General features: G+C 55.3%; 1 protein-coding gene across 2 annotated transcripts in view; it reads right to left on the bottom strand.

Annotated features, from left to right (window-relative positions):
* Positions 1–9,060: 9,060 nt before the first annotated feature.
* The window catches only part of FBLN2 (fibulin 2), a 92,089-nt gene continuing 76,946 nt past the window's right edge, over positions 9,061–24,203 (bottom strand). For both annotated transcript variants that reach the window (XM_024244485.3, XM_024244484.3), the window contains 9 exons: positions 20,850–20,984; positions 19,459–19,596; positions 18,375–18,518; positions 18,131–18,259; positions 17,478–17,603; positions 16,608–16,724; positions 15,969–16,097; positions 10,906–11,029; positions 9,061–9,905 (listed from right to left, as the gene is read on the bottom strand). In XM_024244485.3, the coding sequence (XP_024100253.1) occupies positions 9,548–9,905; positions 10,906–11,029; positions 15,969–16,097; positions 16,608–16,724; positions 17,478–17,603; positions 18,131–18,259; positions 18,375–18,518; positions 19,459–19,596; positions 20,850–20,984 (1,400 nt within the window). In that variant the 3' untranslated portion in view covers positions 9,061–9,547. The remainder of the gene's footprint in view (positions 9,906–10,905; positions 11,030–15,968; positions 16,098–16,607; positions 16,725–17,477; positions 17,604–18,130; positions 18,260–18,374; positions 18,519–19,458; positions 19,597–20,849; positions 20,985–24,203) is intronic.

The raw sequence follows: 24,203 nt of genomic DNA, 5'->3' as shown, positions 1-24,203 counted from the left end.
CTACACAATCAGGGAGCCAAGTGGCATCCGTAACACCAGGCTGCAAAGCAACTGCAAGTATGTGCACCAAAGAGTGCGCTGCCCGAGTGGGGAGGAAGAGAAACTTCACAGTGGAGAGACCCAGTCAGCACGACCTCAGCCAGGTGGGCAACGCCAGCATCACAGGGGATGTGTCATGTTGACAGCAGCTGCCCTCCATTGGGTGTGCTGATCAGGGCCTTTACCTCTGTGACCTTCCTCCCCAGACCCACAATCCCAGTCTAATCATGAGAGAAGTGTCAGACAAACCCCAATAGCGGGCATCCTACAATGTATCGGGCCAGTCCTCCTCAACTGTCAAAATCGTCAAAACCAAGGCAAGAGCCAGGCACGGCAGTGTACCTGTAGTCCCAGCACTTTGAGAGGCTAAAGTGAGAAGATTGCTTGAGACCAGGAGTTCAAGACCAGCCTGGGCAACACAGAGAGACCCCCCCCATCTCAAAACAAAAACAAAATCCCAGAGCTAGTCTAAGAAATCGTAATGTGTATCCCAGAGGAGGTCCTGGGACAGAAAAAGGACATTAAATAAAAGCAAAGGAAAACTAAATAAAGTATGGACTTTAGTTAAGAATGTATCAATATTGATTGACACATATCTCACTGTGCACATATAGTAATATAAGGTGTTAACAGTAAAGGGAATTAGGTGGGGGACTACTCAGAATTATCTTTGCACCTTTTCTAGAAATCAAAAACTATTCTAAAACTAAAACTTTATTTTAAAAAATACATGCCCACCGCACCACAGTACCCATTTTCTAAACCAATTTTCAGCACAGAGATACACAATGAAGGTGTTAGGATGGAGGCCTGGGGGGCAGGGATGGGGATATTTACACAGCCCCCAGGGACAGTGGTGTGGGTGAGTGCCAGCCTTCACCCCCTAGCTCTCCAAAACCAACCCAACAGAAAGGCCAGGGGCCCCAGGAACTCCCCACACGCCCTCTGCATGTCCTGATGGTGGGGCAGCCGCACAGACCTGCCCATCATGGTGTGCCCATCTCTAGCTGGTCCCAGGCTGGCCATGCCCAGAGAGGACAGGCAGGCTGACCCAGGTGCAGGCCCCACAGGCAGCAGGAAGGCCCTGGCCGGGGAGGCCAGCAGGTGGGCTGGGTGCTGCCCTGACTGTGTGGGACGAACACGGGTCTGGGGTCTGGGGACCTGTGCTCCATTCCATACACCCCTCCTCAGGGCCGGGAGAGCAGAGCACATGCGGGAGGACAGAGATCGTGAACATGGGTGTGAATGGTGCTGCTCTAGCTGAGATGGGTCCTCCAGGCTTGTCCAGTCTGAGATGGGTGAGTCACTGGCTTGTCCCTGAGATAAGAGAGGGGCCCAGGCATGAGATACAGCCCAAATAAGACTGGCATCCAAGGACCCCACACCATAACGTCCCAATATCCCCAGGGGGATCAGCTCCAGCAGGGCCTCCCTTATAATCCATTCTCCAGCCTACAGCCAGAGGGGTGTGGGGAAATGCAGATCCAAGGCTGTCACCACTGCCCGGTGCTTCAGCTTCTCCCAGTGCTCTGGGGATTTGCTCAGAGCCCAGGTGGAGGCTCGTGGTGCCTTGCTGACCCTGCCTCACCCCACCCCCTCCACCCTCGTCCCTCATCCAGTCCTTCCAGGCAGATCAGGCTTCTCCACTTCAGAAGCTTTGCACATGCTGTTCCCTTGGGCTGGCATGCCCTTCCCTGCTTTTCACTGCATCCAACTGGACTTTTTTTTTATTATGTTCAACAGAAAATTCACAATCAGGTCTTTGGCCTGCCGCTCAGCTCTGCCTGCCCTTCCTCTTCAGGAGACAGGTGCCACTTTGTGAGCTGCCATAGGCTTTCTGCCTCCCGCTTAGCCGCCAACCTCCAAGTCACAGCTCAGACTCTCTCATCCCTCTGCAGGGCAGTGCAACTCAGCAGTCCAATTCCTCTGTCTTTGTAGTCATCATTCCCTCAAATTTTTCCAATGCCTGTATCAGCATTCCCAGCCATAGCATTCCCTCTACCAGCATTCCCTGTGAGTGTTCCCGGGCCACCACTGGTGCCAACTTTAGCAATTCTGCTGCCACCTTGTGCTGGGGAATATCTGTGCCCCATCCACCAATGAGCTCCAGTAAAAACTCTGGATACCAAAGGCTCAAATAAACTTCCTTGGTTGTTCATCCTCTTTGTGTATTATCATACATCATGTCTGGGAGGAGGTCACACCATCTGAGACAACCAGAAACTCCATGTTTGGACCCTTCCTAGACTTTGCCCTCTGTGTCTCTCCCCTTGGCTGGCTTGGATCTGTATGCTTTCACTATAATAAAATTGTAATAAGTATAGCACTTTCCTGAGTGCTATACTTTTCTTTGAGTCATTCTAGTGAATGATTGTACCTTAGGGTGGTTACGGGGACCTCTATGTCACCAATTGGTCTGAAGGGAGGGTGATCCTGGAAACCCCACTCTCAGCTGGTGCCTGAAGTAAGAGCAGCCTGGTGGGGACTCCTTCCTTAAACTCTATCATTTGCTGAACTCCTTATAGTTGGTGTCAGAGTTGGGACTTTCTAGACCAACCCTGACTCACTGGAACATGTGGTTTGGGAAGAGTAAAAGGGTACGAGCTGAGGAAACTTTCATTCCTGGTGGTGGCTGTGCTGCAATCCATTTTTTGTCTTTTTTTTTTTTTCAAATACACTTGCAGGTAGAACCAATACAATCAATTTTTTGTAAGGTAAAAGTTACCAATGGAATTTAGAAATGAGGGATCCAACTCCTAAGCAGTTGGCTCACTGGAGTATAACGAAATGCAAAGAAACAACAAAAAGGGAAAATGTGAAATCCCCTGGTTGTTATCTGCAGTGGTTAAAAGGTAAGTAAGGGTGAGTGTAGGAGGGGACCCTGGTGCTGAGCCAAGGTTCTGGTCAGCCTGGACCACAGCCTCTAGCCTGAAGCCCTACCCAAGGAATGTGTGGGGTAGATTCTGATGCTGGGCCAGGGTACAGTCAGTTGACCCAAGGTGTAGCTACTGGCCTCAGAGCCTCCTCCAATGGGAAAAGTGTGCCGAGACAACAGATAGTAAAGGTTTTCGTAAGAGCATGGACAAAACAAAGGGGTAGGACCAAGGAGAGAGTCAAGGGACTCATCCCAGCAGGGTGGAAGCTTTTAAACAGGTGTTAAGAAATAAGATGAATAAAGTGGATATTGATGAGGACGAAACAACGGTCTCAATGCAGCACTCACAGAAGCTGGATGGACCCTGCCGGCCGCCCAATGTGAAAAGGCCTAAAAAAATCTGCTTTATTCATTCTAGTTCGGAGGATTTTTAAAACCTGGGAGACCTAAAATGGCAGTGAGAATTCTGATCTCGAGTTGCCTGAGGCAGTGGTCTCACAATCTAACCAGGAGAAGGCCTGAGTCCCTTGGCCCACCCCCTAGCTGGGGACCCAAAGCCATACACACATGGTGGGTAAAACGGCCGGGGGAGAAGAACAGACTCCATCTGTGGGAGCCTCTACTCTGTGATTCCAAACCCTGTCAGTGAAGCCCAAATGGAGGCTCTCATTCAATGAGGGGGATTTAGAAATGTGATGGTTGATGGAATTAAGGTGGATACTTATGTGAAAACTGGAATGTTGGAACAAACTCTCTGTGAAGTGCCTGCACCTGCTTTATCAGAGCATATGCTGGGGATGGAGATGGTCTGGCTGGGGAATGCTTCTCCCACCGATTGCTGTAAAATAGAAGGCAGCTAAACCTGCCCTTCTGGCAATAGTGATTGAAGACCAGCATCTGGTCAGCTGATTCAGATTTTGGAGGGTGAACACTCCACGTCCAGGAATATTGCAACTCCTTCCAATAAAACTACCCCCAAAAGCCCTGGAGTCCTTACACAGATGGGGCTTTATGGCAAAAGCCCGTTAGTACCACCCAGGGTGACCACTGGGATTTGGGACTAGAAAATTTTCATTTGAGAGACAATGATTGGATTTTGACTGAGGCCACCCTTATGATTGAAGGCTATAAAATAATCTAAAAATCTGAAATACACATGATGTTCTAGACGATGTCAAAGAAACACCCTAATGGGGAGGGCAACACCCAGAATTTCCCTTTTTTTTTTTTTTTTTTTTTTTTGAGACAAGGTCTAGCTCTGTCACCCAGGCTGGAGTGCAGTGCTGCCATCTCAGCTCACTGCAACCTCCGCCTCTTGGACTCAGGTCATCTTCCCACTTCAGCCTCCTGAGTACCTGGGACTACAGGCGTGCGCCACCATACCTGGCTAATTTTTGGATTTTTTGTAGAAATGGGTTTTTGCCATGTTGCCCGGGCTGGTCACAAACTCCTGAGCTTAGGCGATCCACCCGACTTGGTTACAGGCGTGAACCACCACGCCCGGCCCCAGAGTTTCTTAATAAAATGGAAATGGTTTGTGCAGGAATGTGCTGCCTGGGGATGCAAAGAGGTACTTGGCATAGTCCCGAGCAAACAGGCTTTCCCCTAGGGCCAACTTTAGAACCACCCGAGGGGCTGCCAGATGCTACTGTCACTTGGCTGATGCTCTGTGAGAGCTCTTGACTGGCCAGTGTGTATAGATGGTGGTTCCAAGGTATGCGGACAGCACGGTTTGGAAGGCCAGCCCTCCAACGGAAGAAGGTGAAAATGAATCAGCTCGGTGGGAGGGACTGCGTGCTGTTCAGTTGTGTGTTTGTGTTTTTACTGATTCATGGGTGACCTTGTCAGACCCTATGGTCAGGCAGGAGGGGAGCAGAAACCTGGCCTATTAAAGGGATACCCGTGTGGAGCATGGCCCTGCAGAATCACCCTGGGAACCTGAGGGGTGCATTAAAGTGGGACACGTTGATGCCCATCAAAGGAACCCCCTTCCAGGATCAAGAAGTGATTGGGATGACAAGTAGGTGTCCCGGTGTGCTCACTTGGGGTGGCCCCCTGGGTCCACGAAATGAGTGGACATTGGGGCTGCAGATGAACCTAGACACGTTCCTCTCGCACCCCCAAGGCACAGTTCATAAGAACTGTTCTGTCTGCCAAAAGACAGAGAGACAGAGACTGCTGATGGCTGTGTGGCGGAGTCCACGAGGGAAGGCCCTGCATGGAGCCAGCAAGACAAACCAAACATAGAAGCCCCAGGAGGCCACCAAAGGGCCCTGACAGGGAAAGGCAAGACACGGACTCTCACCTGGGCTTTGCTTCCCTGGCGGCAGATGCTCGAGGTACTATAAAAGTGTGGTGATGGGAGACAGTGCACGAATTTGCACTGCCCACTCACACTTCTCCAGACCAAGGGACACACTTTACAGCCCACAAGGGGCAGAGCACTCTCATCCTTGGCGTAAGGTTGGATAGAGAACCAGAACATGTAATGGATACTGGTTGTCTAAAACAGAAGTGGTGGGGCAGGAAAGAGTGACTTGCACACCATCACAAGTGTGTGTCCACCCCAAACATGAGAGGGGCCAGGAGAGGGTCCCCACTAGATAGAGTCCTACACCTTTTCTTTTCTGTTTTTGTTTTGTTTTGTTTGAGTCTCACTCTGTCGCCCAGGCTGGAGTGCAGTCATGCGATCTCAGGTCACTGCAACCTCCATCTCCTGGGTTCAAGTGATTCTCCTGCCCCAGCCTCCCAAGTAGCTGGGATTACAGACATGCATCACCACACCCGGCTAAATTTTTTGTTGTATTTTTAGTAGAGACGGGGTTTCACCATATTGGCCAGGCTGGTCTCGAACTCCTGACCTCAAGTGATCCATCCGCCTTGGCCTCCCAAAGTGTTGGGATTACAGGTGTGAGCCACTGTGCCTGGCCTCCTATGCCTTTTCTAAGAGAACTGGGGAAGGGAGGTTGCTGGTAAGACTGCTTTTTTTTTTTCTTCTCCACATCACCTCGCCTTCCTCCTTTCCTATCTGTTGCAGTGGCCCCAGGACCAGGGCTGCAGCTGCAAGTGCTGAGGTAGCAATGACTCCTAGGCAGGAGGGTGCACCTCTAGCTCTAAAGCTTCATGCCAGAGCTCCTGAGGGCTGATGGAGCAGATGGTGCCTTCACCCCATCCGGAAAAATCAGGGCTGCTAGTGAGGGCAGGCATATTGCCTGGTGGTGGAGACAGCCCACTAGTTCTACACCTGTGAAGCCCCATCCTCCACCAACCGTAGTGGACTGTCAGGGAGGCATGTGCTAGGCTGGCATTGATTCTGACAATCCGGCCCAGCAGCATGGCCGAACCTCATGGCCCTTCCAAAGGTGGAAATACCTGGATACAAACGGAGAAAAGGAGGAACCAGAGCTGAGGATAAAGGAACCAATACGTGGGTTATGTAGTGAGGGAAATCCTTTTTTTTTTTTTTTGAGACGGAGTTTCGCTCTTGTTGCCCAGGCTGGAGTGCAATGGCACAATCGCAGCTCACTGCAACCTCCATCTCCTGGGTTCAAACAATTCTCCTGCCTCAGCCTCCTGAGTAGCTGGAATTATAGGCATGTACCACCACACCCAGCTAATTTTGTATTTTTAGTAGAGACGGGGTTTCTCCATGTTGGTCAGGCTGGCCTTGAACTCCCAAACTCAGGGGATACGCCCACCTCGGCCTCCTAAAGTGCTGGGATTACAGGCGTGAGCCACTGCGCCCAGCCGGGAAATCCAATTTTACATGAATCCTACATTACAGTACTACCTTAAGAGGGGTGTGGAGGGCATCGTCTCAGCTCAACTACACCAGATGCCTGAAAGGGTGACACCAAGGCCGCCTCTGCTTTTGGAACTTGACAAGGTCAAATGGCAGCCTGCAAACCTGAGTGGCCTCGCCCTGGGGGACATCTGCTGGTCTGATGTGGTGATGGACTAGATAAACTGCTATGACTGAGTGGGACTCCGGTCTTCCTTTTTAGGTGACATCCACCAGACTGCAATATGGTCCTACCTGGCACTGTTGGTAAGGTTATAATGTTGATGGTGATGACAAATGTATTGAAACCCTGAGTTCCAGCCTCCTCAGGATGTAGCAACGATGGAGAACGACATCTGTGGAAGAGCTGGGTGGAGCCAACCGGCACGCGGTGGTTCTTTACGTGCATCATAGGCACAGGCAGCCCTGCAGCAAGGGAGGAAGCAGTCAATGCTAAAGGAGCTGCCCAGACAAACGTGACTATTCCACTGCAAGAATGCTGGGGCTGGGGCTGGGGCTGGGGGTGGCCTGCAGGGTGAGCTCTCGGCCCCCAGAACGTCCTGGCTGGCACTGGAGTACCAGCGTTTCCAGGGGCTTTGCTGCCTCAGTTCTGACCTCTGCGAGGGACTGGAGACTTAGGGCCAGCCACGCTGACAGCCAGGTGGTCAAGCTCCCAGACACACCTGGACCCCAAAGGTGCCCTGTTCAGCTGTATTGTGTGCTACATCCTGAGGACACAGGAGCTCCGTGACTGGGCTCTCCTGGACTCTGCTCTAGAATTCATCAATGACTTTAACCTGCTTCCTTTCACCATAAACTGTCTGAGTCACGCAGGTGAATTAATGAGCCTGAGGGTGGACGTAAGGACCCCCAAATCTGTAGCCCATTGCTCAGACATGAGGGTGGTCCTGGGGATGCCTGAGCTTGTTTCTGGTGTGCAGTTCTTGGTCTGCAGTGAGGGTAGTCTTGTAGGGGCTATTCCCTGAAGCTGCAGTTTGCCAAACTTGCCGGCATGGAATTCTAGAATCACCTTAGAAACTCTAAGGTCCAAAGAGAAGTTGTTCTCCAAGAGCCTCCGTGTGGATGCACTGGGTGCCAAGTTCCTTTTATTGGCTCGATGGCCTATGCAGGAAGAACAGCTGGAGCCCCGTTCACAGGGGAGGCCAGTGCGGGGAGGCGAAATCACTTGCCTGAGGTCCCAGAAGGAGTAACCGGGGCTGGGTAGGTACAGGAACGGCTGCTGTCAGCCAGGGGTGTCCCTAACCTGCCTGTCCTCTTGAATGGAGCCTGTCGCCTACTGGTTCCCGCTGGTGGGGACTGTGCACCACAAAGGTGATGGATCTAGTTTTTCTGAAAATCAGCAAAATAGAAGGAACAGAGACAGCCGGGCCAGGGACAGGGAAGACCTGGCTTCTGCTGCACCCTTGGGGATGGGGGCCGGCGAGGAGCAGGGACAGAGGGCCCCCACCGCAGGCTTCCGGCAAGAGGCTCCGAAACACCTGTTCTTTAGAAGCCTGAACCAGTCGCCACCTCTTAACACTGGGAGAGCTTGTGTTGAGGAATGAGAACATCTGGCCATCCTGGGCCACGCGCCCAGAAGGCAGCCTTGCTGGAGCCAAGTGTAGCCGCCCCCTTCATACAGGGCGTGTGCTCCCCAGTGCGTCCCAACAGGCCTGCTTCCCTCCACCCACAGTGAGAAACACTTTCTACCAAAAGCCAGAGCTAGCGTGCCCACGCATAGGTGCACACGCCACACGTACTGTGGTTTGGTGAGGCAGTTCTCTTTACAGGGTGTGAAGCACTCACATCTCATCTGCTCTATTCTACGTCATTTTTAAAGTGCTGGCTGCCGCCCCCATATTTAACTCTAGACCCACGGAGCCCGAGCAGGATCCTCAGAGCTGGGTCCCGACACCTGCTCTGATGCTCGCTGTGGGCTGGGGGCACATCCCTTCCGCTCTCAGGGCCTCAGTTTCCCAGGTTCCTTCAGGTTCCTGCCCAGGTCTACTGCCTGACCTGACAGCTCAGCAACAGGGGCCAGGACAAGTTCTGGATGACATCCAAGTGACAGGCCATCAGTGGAGGTCTTCATTTGGGGAAGGCAGAGGAGAGAGGAGGGAGGATGGAGCAGGAAGGAGGAGGGAAAGCTGAAGTGGTAAAAGCAGAATAAAGGGCCCGGTCAGTGACTGCTCACACTGGGGTGCCCTCACCCCAAAGTGAACTTCAGGTTCGGGGCTCATTGAGAAGGACATCAAGGTCTTCATCAATGAATTGACATGCTGGCCAGGCCACAGAGCCCTGTGACAGACATCTGGACAATGCTGTCAAACTCTAAACACTTTACAAAAGTAAAGGGACCAAGAGGCATTTTCCTCTGTTACTTTATAACCCTTTCATACTAGTTGAACTTTTTTTTTATAATGTACATGTACTACTTTATAATTAAACAAAAAACTTTAAAATGATTTTTTAAAAAAGAAAAGAATTAATCACAGTGGAACATGAAATGGAATGTCAACTTTGGGGACGGGTCATCCAGAGGAGTCCAAGAGCCCCAACATGGTCACATGTCTCTGATCCTCAGGTCATCACCCAGCCTCACCCACAGGGCACCCGCCACGGCTGTGGCCCACCGTGCAAGCTTCCACTTGGTGCCTGCGTGGGAACGCACCACCTGCCGTGGAACTTCCTCCTGCGGGGCAGAGGAAGGGTCCAGAAGCCCACAGGAGTCAAGTCAGCAAAATTAAGTTAATTTACAAAGTTATAGTAAAAACCACAATAGTGACCCAGTCCCTCCCACGCAGTGTGAGCCCTGGGCTGCGCCGCACCCGCAGGTGGCCCGTGCTGGCACCTCACAGGGCAAAGGTGGTGAAGAAGATGTGCATCTTGGCCAGGAAGGTGGTGACGGAGCCCTGCCGCCAGAGCTTCATCTCCACGTCCAGGGCAAAGTCCCGGGGCTCCAGCACGGCCCGCTGCAGGTAGACCACGCCCGTGTAGGCGTTGAGCCTGCGCGTGCCAAAGTAGCCCTCCTCATTGCCCTTGATGATGTTCAGGGCGATGGTGTCCCCCGTGAAGGCTGGCGCGGGGCCAATGCGAAAGATATGCGCAGGCACCAGGAGGCCCGTCTGGAAGTTGAGCTGGTAGTGCGTGATGCGCGCTGGTGAGTTCTGGCACTCCAGGAAGTCGTGGCACGTGGTGCGCTCGCACTTCCTGCAGGGAGGATGGGCCGGGTCACCCATGGCTCGCCCACCCCCCTCATCCCCAGACAGGGACACAGATGGCACAGCTCAGCGGCAGGATCAAGGGCCAGCTCTCTCCCTAATGGCCTGGAAGCCTCAGGTAAGTCCCCTTACATCCCCTGGGTCTCAGTTTCCTTGCCTGCGAGATGAGGTCAATAAAAGCTTCACAGGCTCACTGGAATGGGTGAGTTTAGCATGGCACTGGCCAGGCTCATTAACAGCTCTTACCTGTCCCCATGCTCCTTTCTTCCTCCCTCCTGCCATCCTCCCACTCTTCCTTTCTCCTTCCTTTTCCCTCTCCCCTTCCCTTCCTCCTCCCTTCTCCCTTCTTCCCAGTGCACCCAGTGTCCCTCCCAGGGTCCCTCCCAAGTGCCAGGCCGTGTGGCTGGTGGCAGAGTAGCGGTCTGTCAGTTCTGAGGTTAAGTGAGGTTAAGGGGCTGCCGCTCGCACTCCTGATACCCTGAGCTGGGGAGTGGCATGTCACAAGCAGCCTTGTGGAGGGGCTCATGTGATGCGGAGCTGAGGCCTCCTGCCCAGAGCCACATGAGCGGTGGCAGGACCCCGGGGCAGGGGTGCCCCGGACAGGCAGCCCCTGAGATCCTGAGCCAGACCACCTAGCTACACCACTCCCAGGCTCCTAGCCCTCAGACACTGTGTGACAAAGAGTAAGTATCTGTCGTATTATGGTGCTAAATGTTGGTTGGGATAACTGGTCGCACAGCAGTAACTACCATGTGTGTGTATAAGAAGAGGGCTGGTGTTTTCTGTGTTTTTCCCCTTCCTTCTCTCAACCCTGAACTCTCTACATGGTACTTCTATTTGTTTTGGTCACCTAGCCTGCAGACCCAGCAGTCAGGGGCTGGGAAGAGAGGGAGGTGATCAAGGCAGGTGCCCATCTCTCAGCCTCTCCCCTGGATAGTACAGGACCAGGACAGGCTCCCAGGGACTGGGGCTGGGGTGGGGACACTCACGTTTTGGAGACTTGGACATAGTTGGGAGGACACTCGAAGCGCAGGCAGCGGAAGCTACCCTGGATGTTGTGGCAGGTCTCAGCCTCGGAACAGTTGTGGGTACCCAGTGCACACTCATCCAAGTCTGGGGGAGAAGAGGGGCAATGGCAGGGTCCCCACAGCTGGGGGACCCAGCCTGAAACTCCCCAGCCTGCATGAAAGGCCTGGGCCCCAGGGCAGCCAGACCTGTGAGAATAGCCCACGTGCCTCCCTACACACACATGCCCCATCTCACCTGCTTGGCACCCCGCAGCAGAGGGCCTGGCTCTAAAGTGTCAATCACTTCGTGTCATGCCCTCCCAAGGCTTCTCGTGCTCCAGAATGAAGCCCAGCTCCCTCCCCTGGATGCCAAGCCACACAGTGCAAGGCTCTCTGGCCTAAGCCCCTTCCCTTCCACAGAGGCCACAGTCCTGCTGGATATCCTTGGGCTGCCCCAATAGCTTGACCCTTATCCTACCCCAGGGCCTTTGCTGCTGCTGGAACGCTATCCCCAGCTTTTCCTACTGCTGGCGCCTTCTCATCTTTTAACTCTCAGATCTTGAGTCACCCCCTCCAGGATGGCCTCCCTGACCACTCTACAGTGGTCCTTCTGCCTCATCACCCTCCATCCCACCCCATTTTATCATCCTCCTATGGCTTGTCATGCCGTGCAACACACCGAGGCTGTTCTGCACGGCTGCATGTTTTGTATGTTTCTACCATCCCCCCTCAACCTGGGCTCCAGGAGGGCAGAGGTGTTTGTCTTTCTCATTCCCATGCTGTCCCCAGTGCCCAGTGGAGTGCCTGCATGGAGCAGCGCTCAATACTTCTTGCTGGACGAAGTCCAAGACCCATCACTTGCAAGTCCCGACTCCAAGACGCAGAGCTATGAGTGAATGTCCCCCATGAGCAACAGATGTGCTCACGCTTCCTGTACATTCAGAAGCAAACATACATGTACAACTCCAGCAGGCACACAGGTTCAGCACACACGTGAGCACACGCACACCCACACAGGTGCACAGAAACAAACACATAGAAGGCCCATTTGGGACAAAGAAACATACACATATAAACGTCAACAGACATATGAATAGATACCGTTCACAAAAGCTCAGAGAAGCAGGGGTGGGGTAGGGGTGTGTGTGTGGGTGTGTGTAACCCACAGGCACCCTGGAGGACAAAAGGTCTTAGAAACAGGTTCTTGAGAAACTTTGAGGATGACCTGCTCAGCCCAGAGAGGGCCGCCTCAGGAGGCCTCCGGGAAGTCCCGTGGGGTAGGGGCAGGGGGTGTTCCAGGGGCAACCACAGAGGGCTTCAGTTTTTGTTTTCCAATCCTCCATATTGACACCATTTAGGAATTTCTCCTCACTCAGTCCTCACACCAGCCCTGTGCAGCGAGGGTCACTGGCTTCCTCAGACAGAGGACGGTGTGGAGGCTCAGAGAGGGGCAAAGCCTTGCTCAAGGTCATACAGCAGCGAGTGGGGCAGCAAGCCAGGCATGCCTGATGCCAAAATCTGGGATCCAATCATGATGCCAAGCTGACTCCTAACAATAACAACAATTTAACAGTAAGAATACCAGCCTGCCTCCAGAGTTTACCGCCTGACATCCCTGTGATGCTTGAGGGACTCTGCACCCATGCCAACCCCATGGGGCAGGTACAGGTGTCCACAAATGTGCCCAGGGTCACACAGCTGCCAGGGCAAGGCCAGGACTCAATACCCCTGGCCCACCTCAGACTCTGGGCTCTTGGCCACCAGGCTCTCTTGTAGGGGGTCAGCTTACATCTGTTTACCTCTCTGGGCCTCACTTCCCTCCTTCCGTAAAATGGGCCCCAGGGTGGCGCAGAGGTGAGTGGGAGAAAACACGGCAAGAGGCCAGGCAGGGTGGAGCCCAACTGGGTGGTCCTGGGCTGCTGATTATTCGCTAGTGGACTCCACATGGAGAGGGCCTCCTCCTGCTCCTCAGCCTATGCCCCAGGTGGCCTGCTTCAGTGACCCTGGAGCTTATGTGGGTGGGGCAGGAAGGAAGTGGCAGCTTTTTGCTTGGGCTCTGGGCTGCTGCTGATGGAGATGCCCAGAAGGGAAGGGCCGAGAAGGGTGAGCGGCTGCAGCCTGGCCTCATCAAGCTCGCGGGAGGTGGTCAGTCGCAGGTCTTCCCTAACGCCCCAGGACCTCGCCCATCGGTGCTGCCAGGCCCCTGGAGAGCACGGGCTAACGTGGGAGCTGGACTAGGCTCCGTATCCAGGGCTGCCATCGCAGCCTCATCAGAGACAGCCAGGGTCAGCCGCAACTCAGATGTGCAAAAGTGGGTGACAGAGCAAAAAGGACAAAACAGGGGAGTCCCACAAAATTCAGCCCCGGAAGAGAGGCTTCCAAGGGCTTCTGAAGGACCTGAGGCCCAGAAGCCCACAACAGCTCAGGGCCAAGACCGAGAGTGCTGCTCAAAGCTGGCCTGCCCCATCGAGTGGCATGCAGAGAAGGGCTCTTACTACCCAGAAACAAGCGGGACTCAGAGTGACTTCCAGCAGTGGGGTGTGTGTTTGTGTGTGTGTGTGTGTGTGTTTATATCTGCTTAGGGAAAGACTGGAGAGAAATGCATGCAAACATGAGCAGTGGTTCCCTCTCAGCTCAGTCATGGGGTCAAATGTCCAATGAGCACCTACTATGTGCTGGGCATTGCTCTAGATGCTGGTGAGCCGGACAGATAGGGCCCTACCTTCATGGAGTGTGCATGCCAGGGGAGAGGGCTGTGTCTAAATTCCTTCGGATTTTCCCGTCCTTTTTTTTTAACTATTGGAGAGAGGCTAAAGGCTAACGGAGACATTATCCAACACATTCTTTCCCCCAAGCCAGCCTCCCCCGACCCTGTTTGAGCCGAGAGACCTCAGGATTTGGCCCAAGCCAGAACAGGAGAAGAGGACAGCCTCTTAGCTCTGAAGGTCAGGAGCTGCAGAAGTGGCTACATAGAGTGACCTGTGAAATGGATGAGGCCAGGGAGCCGGCAGCCCCCACTGTGCCCTCGCCCACCATGTGAGTCAGAAGGCTCTTCCAGAAGGAAGGTCTGGAGAGGAAGCGAGGGCGGCAGATGTGCAGGTGTGGGGCTCTACCTTGCCCCAACCTCCTGGTGGGGCTGGTGGCACACTGGGGGCCTGCAGAGGGGACCTGGCCTCGCCAGTTCTTCAACACAGAGCAAGTCGTTAGGGCAGAGGGGCAGCCACCCCAAGAAGAGGACGCAGAGATGGGGTGGTGGGCAAGCCCGGGCAGGAGAGAAGCGCTGGGGTCAGGTGCACCCACGATGGGCGTATGCCAGGTCCCAGGAAGCCCTCTCTAGTGGCCAGCCAGGCACATGTGGGCATCCAGGTGTCCCGAGCACCCCCAAGGTGCTTGGTGTGGGTCAGAAAATAAACAGCCAGGGAGAGTCTGTCCTCAGTGTAGACAGGTTTGCATCCTGAAACTCCTCCAAGAGCAAATGTCACTGCAGTGTCTGATGGGGCTTCCTTGAAGTGGCCACACTTGTGTTCTGCCACCAGGAGGAACAGGGCCTTGGTGTCACATGTGAAATCACAATCCAGAAGGATAAAGTCGTATTTCCCACCGAGCTGAGCACATGGTGAATAGAATCCTTACCTTTTACGGAGTCCATACCAACTTTTTTTTTTTAATTAAAAAGAAGAGGGCTTTGCAGCCAGCAAGACCTAAGCCAGCTTCTGTGGGCCCAGCAGGCCTCCCAGTCAGTGATTTATAGGGTCTTCTCACGGTCTTCTGATTTAACTTATGACTCTGATATGTTTGCATCCACCCACACAAAGGACTCCTTGTGCACTGGGACTAGGTACACACATAAGGGCTGGAACCTAGGGTCACACTGCACTCTGACCTGCCCCATGCCGCGCCACTCCACCCTGCCCTATGCTGCTTTCTGTTCTATGCTAATGGAAAGGAGAACACAGACAGCTGGCTGAAGTCTATCGACTTGATCTCAGGATCCACTGACAGGTAGCAGCCACCAGTCTGCACCATGCTGGGCTAACTCCAAACCCTTCTGGGAGCTAACTCTGACCCCTCTGCTTTTGTGGGTTAAGAAGATGCCCAAGGCTGGGCCAGGACCCTGGTCACACCCCGAAAGCTGCACCCCAGGGAACTCCAGGTTCTCAGCTCCATGTGTGGGGAAGACCTGGCCACTGAAGTCAGGAGGAGGTCTGAGCTCTGCGGCGCCAAGGGACCGAGGGGCCTAGGGAGCGAGGGGCCAAGAGGCCAAGGGGCTGAGTGGTTGGTTCTCCTGGGGCAATGACCCCTTCTGTGTCCTGGCCCCTCACCCCCTGGTGGCTTACCAGGCCCGGAATCTGGTGGCAAATGGCACAGAACTTAGAATTACGACTCTCTAGCAGAGGAGGAACATTAAATATCACAGAACATGGTCTCTATCCAGGGACACAGTCCCCTATCTTGCAAATTCCACATGTGACTGCCCAGCTCTTGTACATCCTTAATAGCAGGGGAGTGGGGGACCCTCCCATTGTGCAGCCCCTCCCAGCTCTACACAGCTCTGATGAGGAGAATACCTTTCTGCACCAGGGTTGGGAAAAGCCTCCCCATGACACCCTTCCCTACTCCCCAGGATCCCGCCCTACTCTCTGGGTCCACAGACCTGCCTGATTTCCTTGTGCCTGCATAACACTGCAGAGCCTCGGGACACTGCCTGGGACCCCTGCGGCTCTTCTGCAGTCTCCCCACTGGGCAGGCTTCGTGCCTCCGTAGAACCACCCCATAGTATCCCTGTTCCACTCTCAGGGCAGGGTCCAGAGCTGAGCACAAGACTGGAAGATTCTAAGCTGGATTGAGCAGCAGCAAGATTGTCACGTTCTTCATCCCAGGCACAACCTCAGTTAACATGGCCACTGGTAGCATTGGCCATCCTGCATTTATTCACTGGGTGTGGGGGCTCCAAGTGCATGCAAGCTGTGTGAGCTTTTCTGTGCCTGCTTGGAGCCTGCCCAAGGCCCTGATGGAGGCGGGGGCGTGTGGGGGGACTTGCTCACCCTTGCAGGACCTCCCGTTGGCCGTCATGGTGTAGCCCTGCTCAGGGCATGCACACTGGTAGCTCCCTGGCACGTTGAGACAGCGGAAGGTGCAGAGGATGCCGGCGCCTTGAGCACACTCGTCGATGTCTGTCAGAGAGAGGTTCAGCCCCTGGTGAACCTCGTCCACCCACAGAGCCCAGCCACTGACAGTCAGCCTGTCCCTGTCACAGCCATAGAGCTTAGGGGCCCATTTTTTAAATGAAGACAAGGGGACTGAGATAGAAGAGAGTTGACCAAGGACACGAAGCAAAACAGGACTCCCACTCCAGTGCTTATGCCCTAGGGCTGCTCCGTGACTGCTACTACCAGCTGAGGGGACAATCAGATGCCAGTCATGGGCACCTATGTAAACTTAGTTCTTCATCCCCCTGAAGTCGGGACAATTCTTCCCATTTTACAGAGGAGGAGCCTGAAGTCAGAGTGGAGAGGCAATCTGCCCAAGGTCACACAGCCAGGAAACTGCAGGGCTGGGGCTTGAACTCAGATCTGATGCTAAAACCTTTCTGTGTCCATGGCCCAGGAGGGACTCTCGGGGAGCCTGGCACAAGGGAAAGGAGGGCCTCTCTGGAAGGGGGCCCTTGGACAGGGGAGAGGTACCTGTGCAGGTGTGCCCGTCCTCAGCCAGCTGGTAGCCCTGGCGGCAGTAGCACTGGTAGGAGCCGTAGATGTTGGCACACTCCTGGCTGCAGCGCTGGGCCTCACATTCATTCACATCTGCAGGGACACCAGCAGGCAGTTATGGCAGGGCCCAAGTCTGCCTTGGAGAGCCCATCCAAATGCTGTCTGACAGCCAGGCCCACCAAGCTCCCCAGCCTGGACTGGGGTTGACCCATGTGAGGGCCAGCTCTCCTGCCAGGCCTGGTGACTGGGAAGGGATCCATGGCCTCCCAGGGGTCTCAGTCAACTCACCTCACCAGGAGAAAATGAGGAAATTGCCTCCAGGCTGGGGAGGGGCTGGGAAAGACCGTGCCAGGTAAATGGGGCCAAGACCCCATGGCCTTCTGGCTTGGCCCCTCACCCCCTCACTGAGCAGCCTGGTGGCCTTACTCCACACCAGTCCCCACTGAGCTGGGGCCAACAGCACCATGAACACATATGGGAATAATGTTACAGCCCCTCCCTCAGCCACAGGCGCATCCCGCACAGGTAGGTACACGGACCTTGGATGCCTCAGATACCCTATTTGTGGGTACGGATGACACAGAGACCCAGCCCCTCTGGACTGAGGCAGCTGGGGCCCCAGGACATTAGCAGGGGAATTCAGGGCAGAAAACAACAGGAGGAAGGTGAGAGTGGAGGCCAGAGAGGGTTGGGCCAGACAGAGGAGGAGGGAAGGGCCAGCATGGGTGAAGATGTGAGGGTGACAGTGTAAGGGTGAAGGGTCAGGGAAGGCTCTGGGCCTTCCACGGTGGGTCTGCCCACTGCAGATACCAGGCGGCATAGGGTCAGAGATGAGGACGAGCGTACCTTCACAGTGCTTGCCGTCCGCTGCTAGCAGGAACCCGGAGGCGCAGGAACAGCGGTAGGAGCCGAGTGTGTTCTCACACGTGTGCTGGCACAGGCGGCCTGGCGAGGCCCAGCACTCATTCACATCTGTGGGAGGACAGGCAGCAGGTACAGGGTAGGTGGCCCTAAAGCCAGCTCCCTCCACCCCCAAGGGCCATCCAGGGCCGAAGGGGAGGCTAAGTGAGAGAGGGACCCAGAAGGAAAGATAGAGAGAGGCCAGGACAGGGAAAAAGAGAGGCAAAGAGACCAGGTGGCGGGGAGGCAGCAAGGGTATTGGAGGAAGGCGAGAGGAAGAGGCCAGAGGGACAGACCCAGGCAAACCAACAGACAAGAAGAGATGGTGACAGAGACTGAGGGAAGCAGGAAAGACCAGAGTAAGAGGGGCAGAGGCACAGAGATGAGACAGGAGGGACTGAGAAGGTGGGGGCGGGGGCCAGAGCCAGGCCCTGGCAGGCCCAGCAGGAGGATGAGGCCAGCTGGAAGGCGACCTTGGGGGCTCCAGCAGGTGGGCCCCACTCAGGCAGTGGAGGTGCTGGGCATGGGGAGGTGGAGTGCACAGAGGGCAGGGGCCCAGCCAGGTGTTCCCCAAGGGTCCTGGCCACCAGCCTACCTACCGATGCAGCCCCGGCCGAAGGCATCCCGCTGAAAGCCGGCTTTGCAGTCACAGCGGTAGGAGCCGGGGAGGTTGTGGCACACCTGGCCCTCACCGCAGCGGTGCACACCCGTCTCACACTCGTTCACGTCTGTGGGGGGTGAGCAGGGTACCTTGAGGCCTGGGGCTCCCTCCACACACACCTCCCACGGGTGGGGAAGCAGGCAGGCCAGGCTGGCTGGCAGGGCGGAGGCAGCTGGCCTTACCCACACACTTGGCCCCATCATCGCTGGCGTGGTAGCCGCGCGCGCAGATCAGCGGGTTCCTCTGGCACGTGTAGGAGCCCACTGTGTTGATGCAGCTGAAGCCTTGCCGACATGGCTCGGACAGTGACGTGCACTCGTTGATGTCTGCAGAGGCAGGTGTAGGTGACAGGGAGCCCGGCATGGCGTCCTCCCAGGCCCCAGCCCCTCCCAGGGCCATACTGGGAGGGGATCCGTCCTGGGCTCCAGACCAGCCCTGGTCAGAGCTGCAGGGCCAGACTGTCCCACCCCTGTGCCCCACTACCCAAGGGATACACCTCCCAGAACCCAAGTACCTGATGGCTGGCCCTACGCCCTCTCACATCTGCCCAACAGAGCAGCTGGAGGCGGGGTGGGATCGAGGCTGAGTGCTAGGATAACTACACCAACCACGTGCCAGGGGTCTAGGTGCCAGGGAAGTACAGCACATTAACAAGAAGTTTTAGAGGCACAGAGACTAAGTTAGCAAACCCTTTTTTGGAAGGAGTTGATGGGGGGTGCAGAGCGGGTAGAATCTCAGACCCACTTGGGGACTAGGCCGGCATCTGTAAAACTGTTAAGTCTCAACCCTCAAGTACGGCATGGAATCACTCTAGGAGGTCTCACTAGCATTCTCTGAAAATGGGAAATTTCAGTGGGTGTCACACGCAGTACTGTGTGGGGACATTGGTGTTGCAGTTCTTCCTGGATGTGTGTAGATGTATGTGCCAGGTCATGATCTATCACATAGCCACTGCTGACTGGTTAAAAAAACTGGATACTCATTTGCATCCAGTCCAACCCCACAGATAGCTTCACAGAGGCCACTGAATAATAACTCAGCCGAGGTTTCACAGCTCAAGGTAATAGGAGCAGCTACACTTTGGGGACAGTGGTGCCCCCCAGGGTTGAACACTTGACATGCCCATTCACAGGTAGGGACAACGGGGCTGGGAGAGGAATGGAGCAGCAAGCCAAGCCTCCCTGGTCTCTAAAGCCCTCAAAGCCCCCACCATGCCTCCAGTAGAGCCCTAAGCTGGTGATCCCCAGCCCTGCAGCCCCCGCTCACCCACACAGTTGCCTTCAGGATCCTGCAGGAAGCCATCCATGCAGCGCTGCCGGGCCTGGCAGTAGAAGGAGCCCTTGGTGTTCTGGCACAAGAAGCCCGCCTGGCAGGTGTGCGTGCCCATCGCACACTCATCCACGTCTGCAGCGGAGAGGCTGGGTGTCAAGGGCTGGGGGGCAGGTCCTGCCTTTACACCCAGCAGCCCTGCCCACACATCCCCGCCCTCAGACCCATGACCCTGATGGCCACAAAGATCTCCCTGGGAAGCTGGCACAGCCACATTGTTGCTGGCATGGCCTTTGTCCCAGGAGTAATAACGACGTGACCATGTTTACTGCGCTTCTCCTTGGTCCCACCATTGTTCTGGGCACTCTGAGATGGATTTATTTCCTTAATCCCCACACAGCCCTAAGAAGTAGATGTCATGACAAGCCCCATCTTACAAAGAGGGAAACTGAGGCACAAACAAGGCTCTACCGCTGGGGAGCACTGGACCAGGACCAGAACCCGGGGGACTGGCTCCCAAGCCTTCTCTGTTAGCCGCTGTCCCACACTTGCAGGGGGCAGAAGTGGGGATGTCCCCACCGTGTACCTAAATCTCTAAGGTAACGTCATGTGTTCACACTTTAGGGAGGTAGCACAGGTAGCAAGAAGGCTCCAATCCCGGAGACTTTCTTTCTTTTTCTGGAATGTGCCAAGAGTGCTTCCTCCCTACACCGAACAGGCCTTGGCATGCTGCCCCCTCTGCCCGAACACCCTCCCCAGGAGCTTCTCATTCAGGTCTCAACTTCAACATCACCTCCTCCGGGGGCCTCCTTGAACCCACCACTTACAGGGCCCCCCAGCCCCCAGTCACTCTGCCATCTCCGTTTGCCTGTGTGGACCCCACTGCCCCAACCACAAGGTCAGAGAAGGGCCACAGCACCCCACCCTGGATCCCTGGTACCCAGGACCCAGCAGGCACATAAGAGCAACTCAGGAAGTACTTGTTGAAAGGGTTGGATGAAACCCCTCCCTCTGCTTAGAAGGCTGGAATTTTCCAGTGAAAGGGACAGAGTGAGCCCTCTGTGGGCTCCACCTCAATGTACAAACCAGGCCACAGCAAGGGGGATAACTGGCACCCAGACACCAGCAGGCAGGAGCAAAGCCGGGGTGGACCTAGCCTGCCCTTACCCTGCCTCAGACTCCCATCTCTGCCCCAAACACCACCATCGTGGGGTCTTCCCACCAGCAGGAAACCCAACTAAGGGGAGTTTGCTAGAAAGGAGGGGATGGAAAGGGGCATGGCCAGGCCTGAGCGTGGCCAGGGCAGGACAGGGGTGGGACCAGGGAGCGGTGGGGCAAAACTGGCCACGGGGCGGGGCCTCCAGTTGGTCCTTCTGGGCCCTTCTCACCTTCGCACTCGCCATCCTTGAGGGCATAGCCCGGCTCGCAGGTGAGTGCCTTGTAGCAGTGGAAGGAGCCCAGCGTGTTCACACAGTGCTCGCCCCGGCTGCACGTGTGCAGGTCCGTCACACACTCGTTGATGTCTGCGGGGAGAGCGAGGCCGTCAGAGGCTGCAGAGTCCCCAGAACAGTGGCTGAGTGCAGCCAGCAGACCTTGGGCCACCAGGAGGGAGAGAGCTCCAGGCCCTGCCCTCAAGGAGCTCACCATTCAGAGATGTGGCTGATGTCTCAGCACCCAAACATCCCTTCATTCAACAAAGATTTATTGAGCACCTGCTATGCACCAAGCACTGCTCTTGGCACTGGGTGTACATCAGTGACCAAGACAGAAATCCCTGCCCTTGTGGGGCAGACATTCAAGGGGAGTGGACACAATAAATACATAAACAAACATAAATGGAGGCAGTGCTGAGTGCTATGGACCAAACACAGCAGGACGCAGGAGACAGGGAGTGCCCAGGTACAGCGGGGGGCACTGGGGGGGATGGGTCAGGGATGGATTCTCAGAAAAGATGACATCTGAGCAAAGATGTGACAAGATGACAGACTGGGCCATGCAGACAGTCCAGGCAGAGGGGTCAGGGACGTGAAGGCCCTGAGAAGGAAGCCAGTTGTGTAGGTTCAAGGGCCCGCCAGGAGGTGGGTGTTCTGCAGGAGAGCGAAGGGAGAAAGAGGGTGAGCAGGAGGAACGGAGGGAGTCATAGAGAGTTCCAAGCAAAAGAGAGAGTGGTCTTATTAATTTGGAGCAGGGATCCCTGGCAGGGGCTGGAGAATAGGCGTGAGGATCCAGGCAGGAGATTCAGTGGCTCGGACTACTTTCAATGGGCTGGGAGAAAGGGCTAGATTCTGAAGTATTGTGAAGCTGGAACCAACAAAACCCACTGATGGATGAGATGAAGGTGAGGCAGGAAGAGGGGCCCAGAGCTTCTGGCCACGCAGCTGGACAGGTGACAGTGAGGGCCAGCTGTGAGGTGTAGGCTGTGGGGGAAGGTGGGAGCCCTGCTGACCATGAGAGTTTGAGGGTGAAGAGGCAGCTGAGGACGTGCCTTGGAGTTCACACAACGGATCTGAGTGGGAATACTAACTTGAGAATGGTCAGATGGCCGAGGCCACCCAGGGGAGAGATCACACGAAGAGGAGGCCAAGGACCAGCTCCTGGGAGATTTCAGGGATAAGCAGTTGGGGAGAGGAGAAGCCAGTGAAGGAGAGAGAGGACGCATAAGGGAGGTGGGGAGCCACAGAGGCTCAGAAACCGTCCCCGGGCCACGGAGGCCACCAACTCAGAAATCACCCCAGGGCCACAGACGCCACCAACTCAGAAACCACCCCCGGGCCACAGAGGCCACCAACTCAGAAACCACCCCCGGGCCACAGACGCCACCAACTCAGAAACCACCCCCGGGCCACAGAGGCCACCAACTCAGAAACCACCCCCGGGCCACAGACGCCACCAACTCAGAAACCACCCCCGGGCCACAGACGCCACCAACTCAGAAACCACCCCCGGGCCACAGAGGCCACCAACTCAGAAACCACCCCCGGGCCACAGAGGCCACCAACTCAGAAACCACCCCCGGGCCACAGAGGCCACCAACTCAGAAACCACCCCCAGGCCACAGTGGCCACAGAGGCCACCAACTCAGAAACTGCCCAGGGGCCATAGAGGCCACCAACTCAGAAACCGCCCCAAGGCTAGCGCCAAGCCAGCGTGGAAGGCTGACCCATTTACCCCCTCCTGCTGCTCCACCTTGTGGCGGCAGTCAGGTGCACTAGTCCTCTGCTTATCCATCCATTCCACACACATAACTCTGTGCTAGGCTCCTGTGACCAAATGGGTGTGTCGGCCCCAGCCCCGGCCCTCAAGGATAGGCAGGTGGACGCTTGGGGGCTCTGGCCAGAGAACTGCCTGCTGGGGTCTGGACCATCAGAGCCACTTCTCAGGAGTGGTGACATTTGAGCTGAGTCTACAAGGATGACTAGATGACCAGGTGGAGAGGTGGAGGCCAAGGCCCTGGGGAAAGAGACCCTCCCAAACTCACAGGTGAACCAAACAGTGTCCAGGCCAGGCAGACCCGGGGATGGCTGGGAATGGGGAGGAGGGGAAGGCCAGTGGTTTCCAACTGGGCCAGTGGTTTCCAAGGAAGGCTTGGCTGGGCAAGATAAAGATTTCAGATTTATAGGCTGGACTTACAGAGGGAGACCATTCCCAGGACCCCAGAAATGCCCATAACCCAAGGAGCCACCCACAGCCTGGAGGAATTATGGTAATTAAATAACAGCAGCACCATGAGCAGAGGCTCACCAGGGTCAGGTGGTTTAGAGGACATCGTTCTGCAAGCCCCATTTCTCAGAGGAGGAAATCAGCCTCCCAGTAGTGCTGTGACTAGACCAGAGTCACACGGACAGCCATGTGGCAGATCAAGAACGGAAGCCAGAGTGCCCGGCCCAGAGCTGTACCCTTGCCCCATCATTCAGGCACTGCTGCAGCACCACTTCATGGGGTGCTCAGAGCTGGGGGTTGCCTCCATCACATCTTCTTGCAGCCTGGCCCACCTGAAACACTTTTCCCTGTGCCCAAGACAGTCTTCAAAGTACAGACCACAAAAGGCAAATGGTAAACACAGGGGAGTCCCTGGCACAGGTCGCACCCAATACTGTCCCACTTTGATTTACATACCTCCAGTGATGGGGAGCTTACTACCTCTGCAGGTTGCCTCAGTGTAACATTGATTGAATCATAACAATGATGTCACAAGAGTAGCAACTTCTTTAAATGGACTAATTCATTTAATCCCCACAATGACTCCTTGAGGTAGGTGCTGTTATCTCATTCACAGATGAGGAAACTGAGGCTCAGAGAGTTTAACCAACTGGTTTAAGGTCTTATGATTAGAAATCAAAAGAGCCAGGATTTCAGCACAGGCAGGCAGGCTGGCTGCAGAGGCCACATTCTTGATCCTAGCATGAGCCTCCCATCTCACCTGCCTGGGTTAATAAACAAGTGCAGAGCAAACAAATGAACTGCAGGAGAGCCCAGTGGACATTTGTGGACGTACAAATGACGGAAAGAACGCGCAGCAGGTGCTAACACGACGGGATGAACACGCGTGCAAGGGGCATGGAAGGATGAAGAGGCGCTGACGGGTTTGTACAGGATGAACAAGGAGGGAAAGAAATAAAGGAATGCATGTGAGCTCATCAATTTTGCTGAATGGAATGTGCCCTTGTTCTTTCATTCCTAGAACCCACTTTGCAGCTGCCTGGGGATGCCTTTTAGCATGTCTTATCTCCAGGCAGTCAGAC

The sequence above is a fragment of the Pongo abelii genome, chromosome 2 (assembly GCF_028885655.2).
Source record: "Pongo abelii isolate AG06213 chromosome 2, NHGRI_mPonAbe1-v2.0_pri, whole genome shotgun sequence".
NCBI classification, from domain to species: domain Eukaryota; kingdom Metazoa; phylum Chordata; class Mammalia; order Primates; family Hominidae; genus Pongo; species Pongo abelii.
Note: the sequence above shows the minus strand (reverse complement) of the source record. Positions and strands in the feature narration are given on the sequence as shown.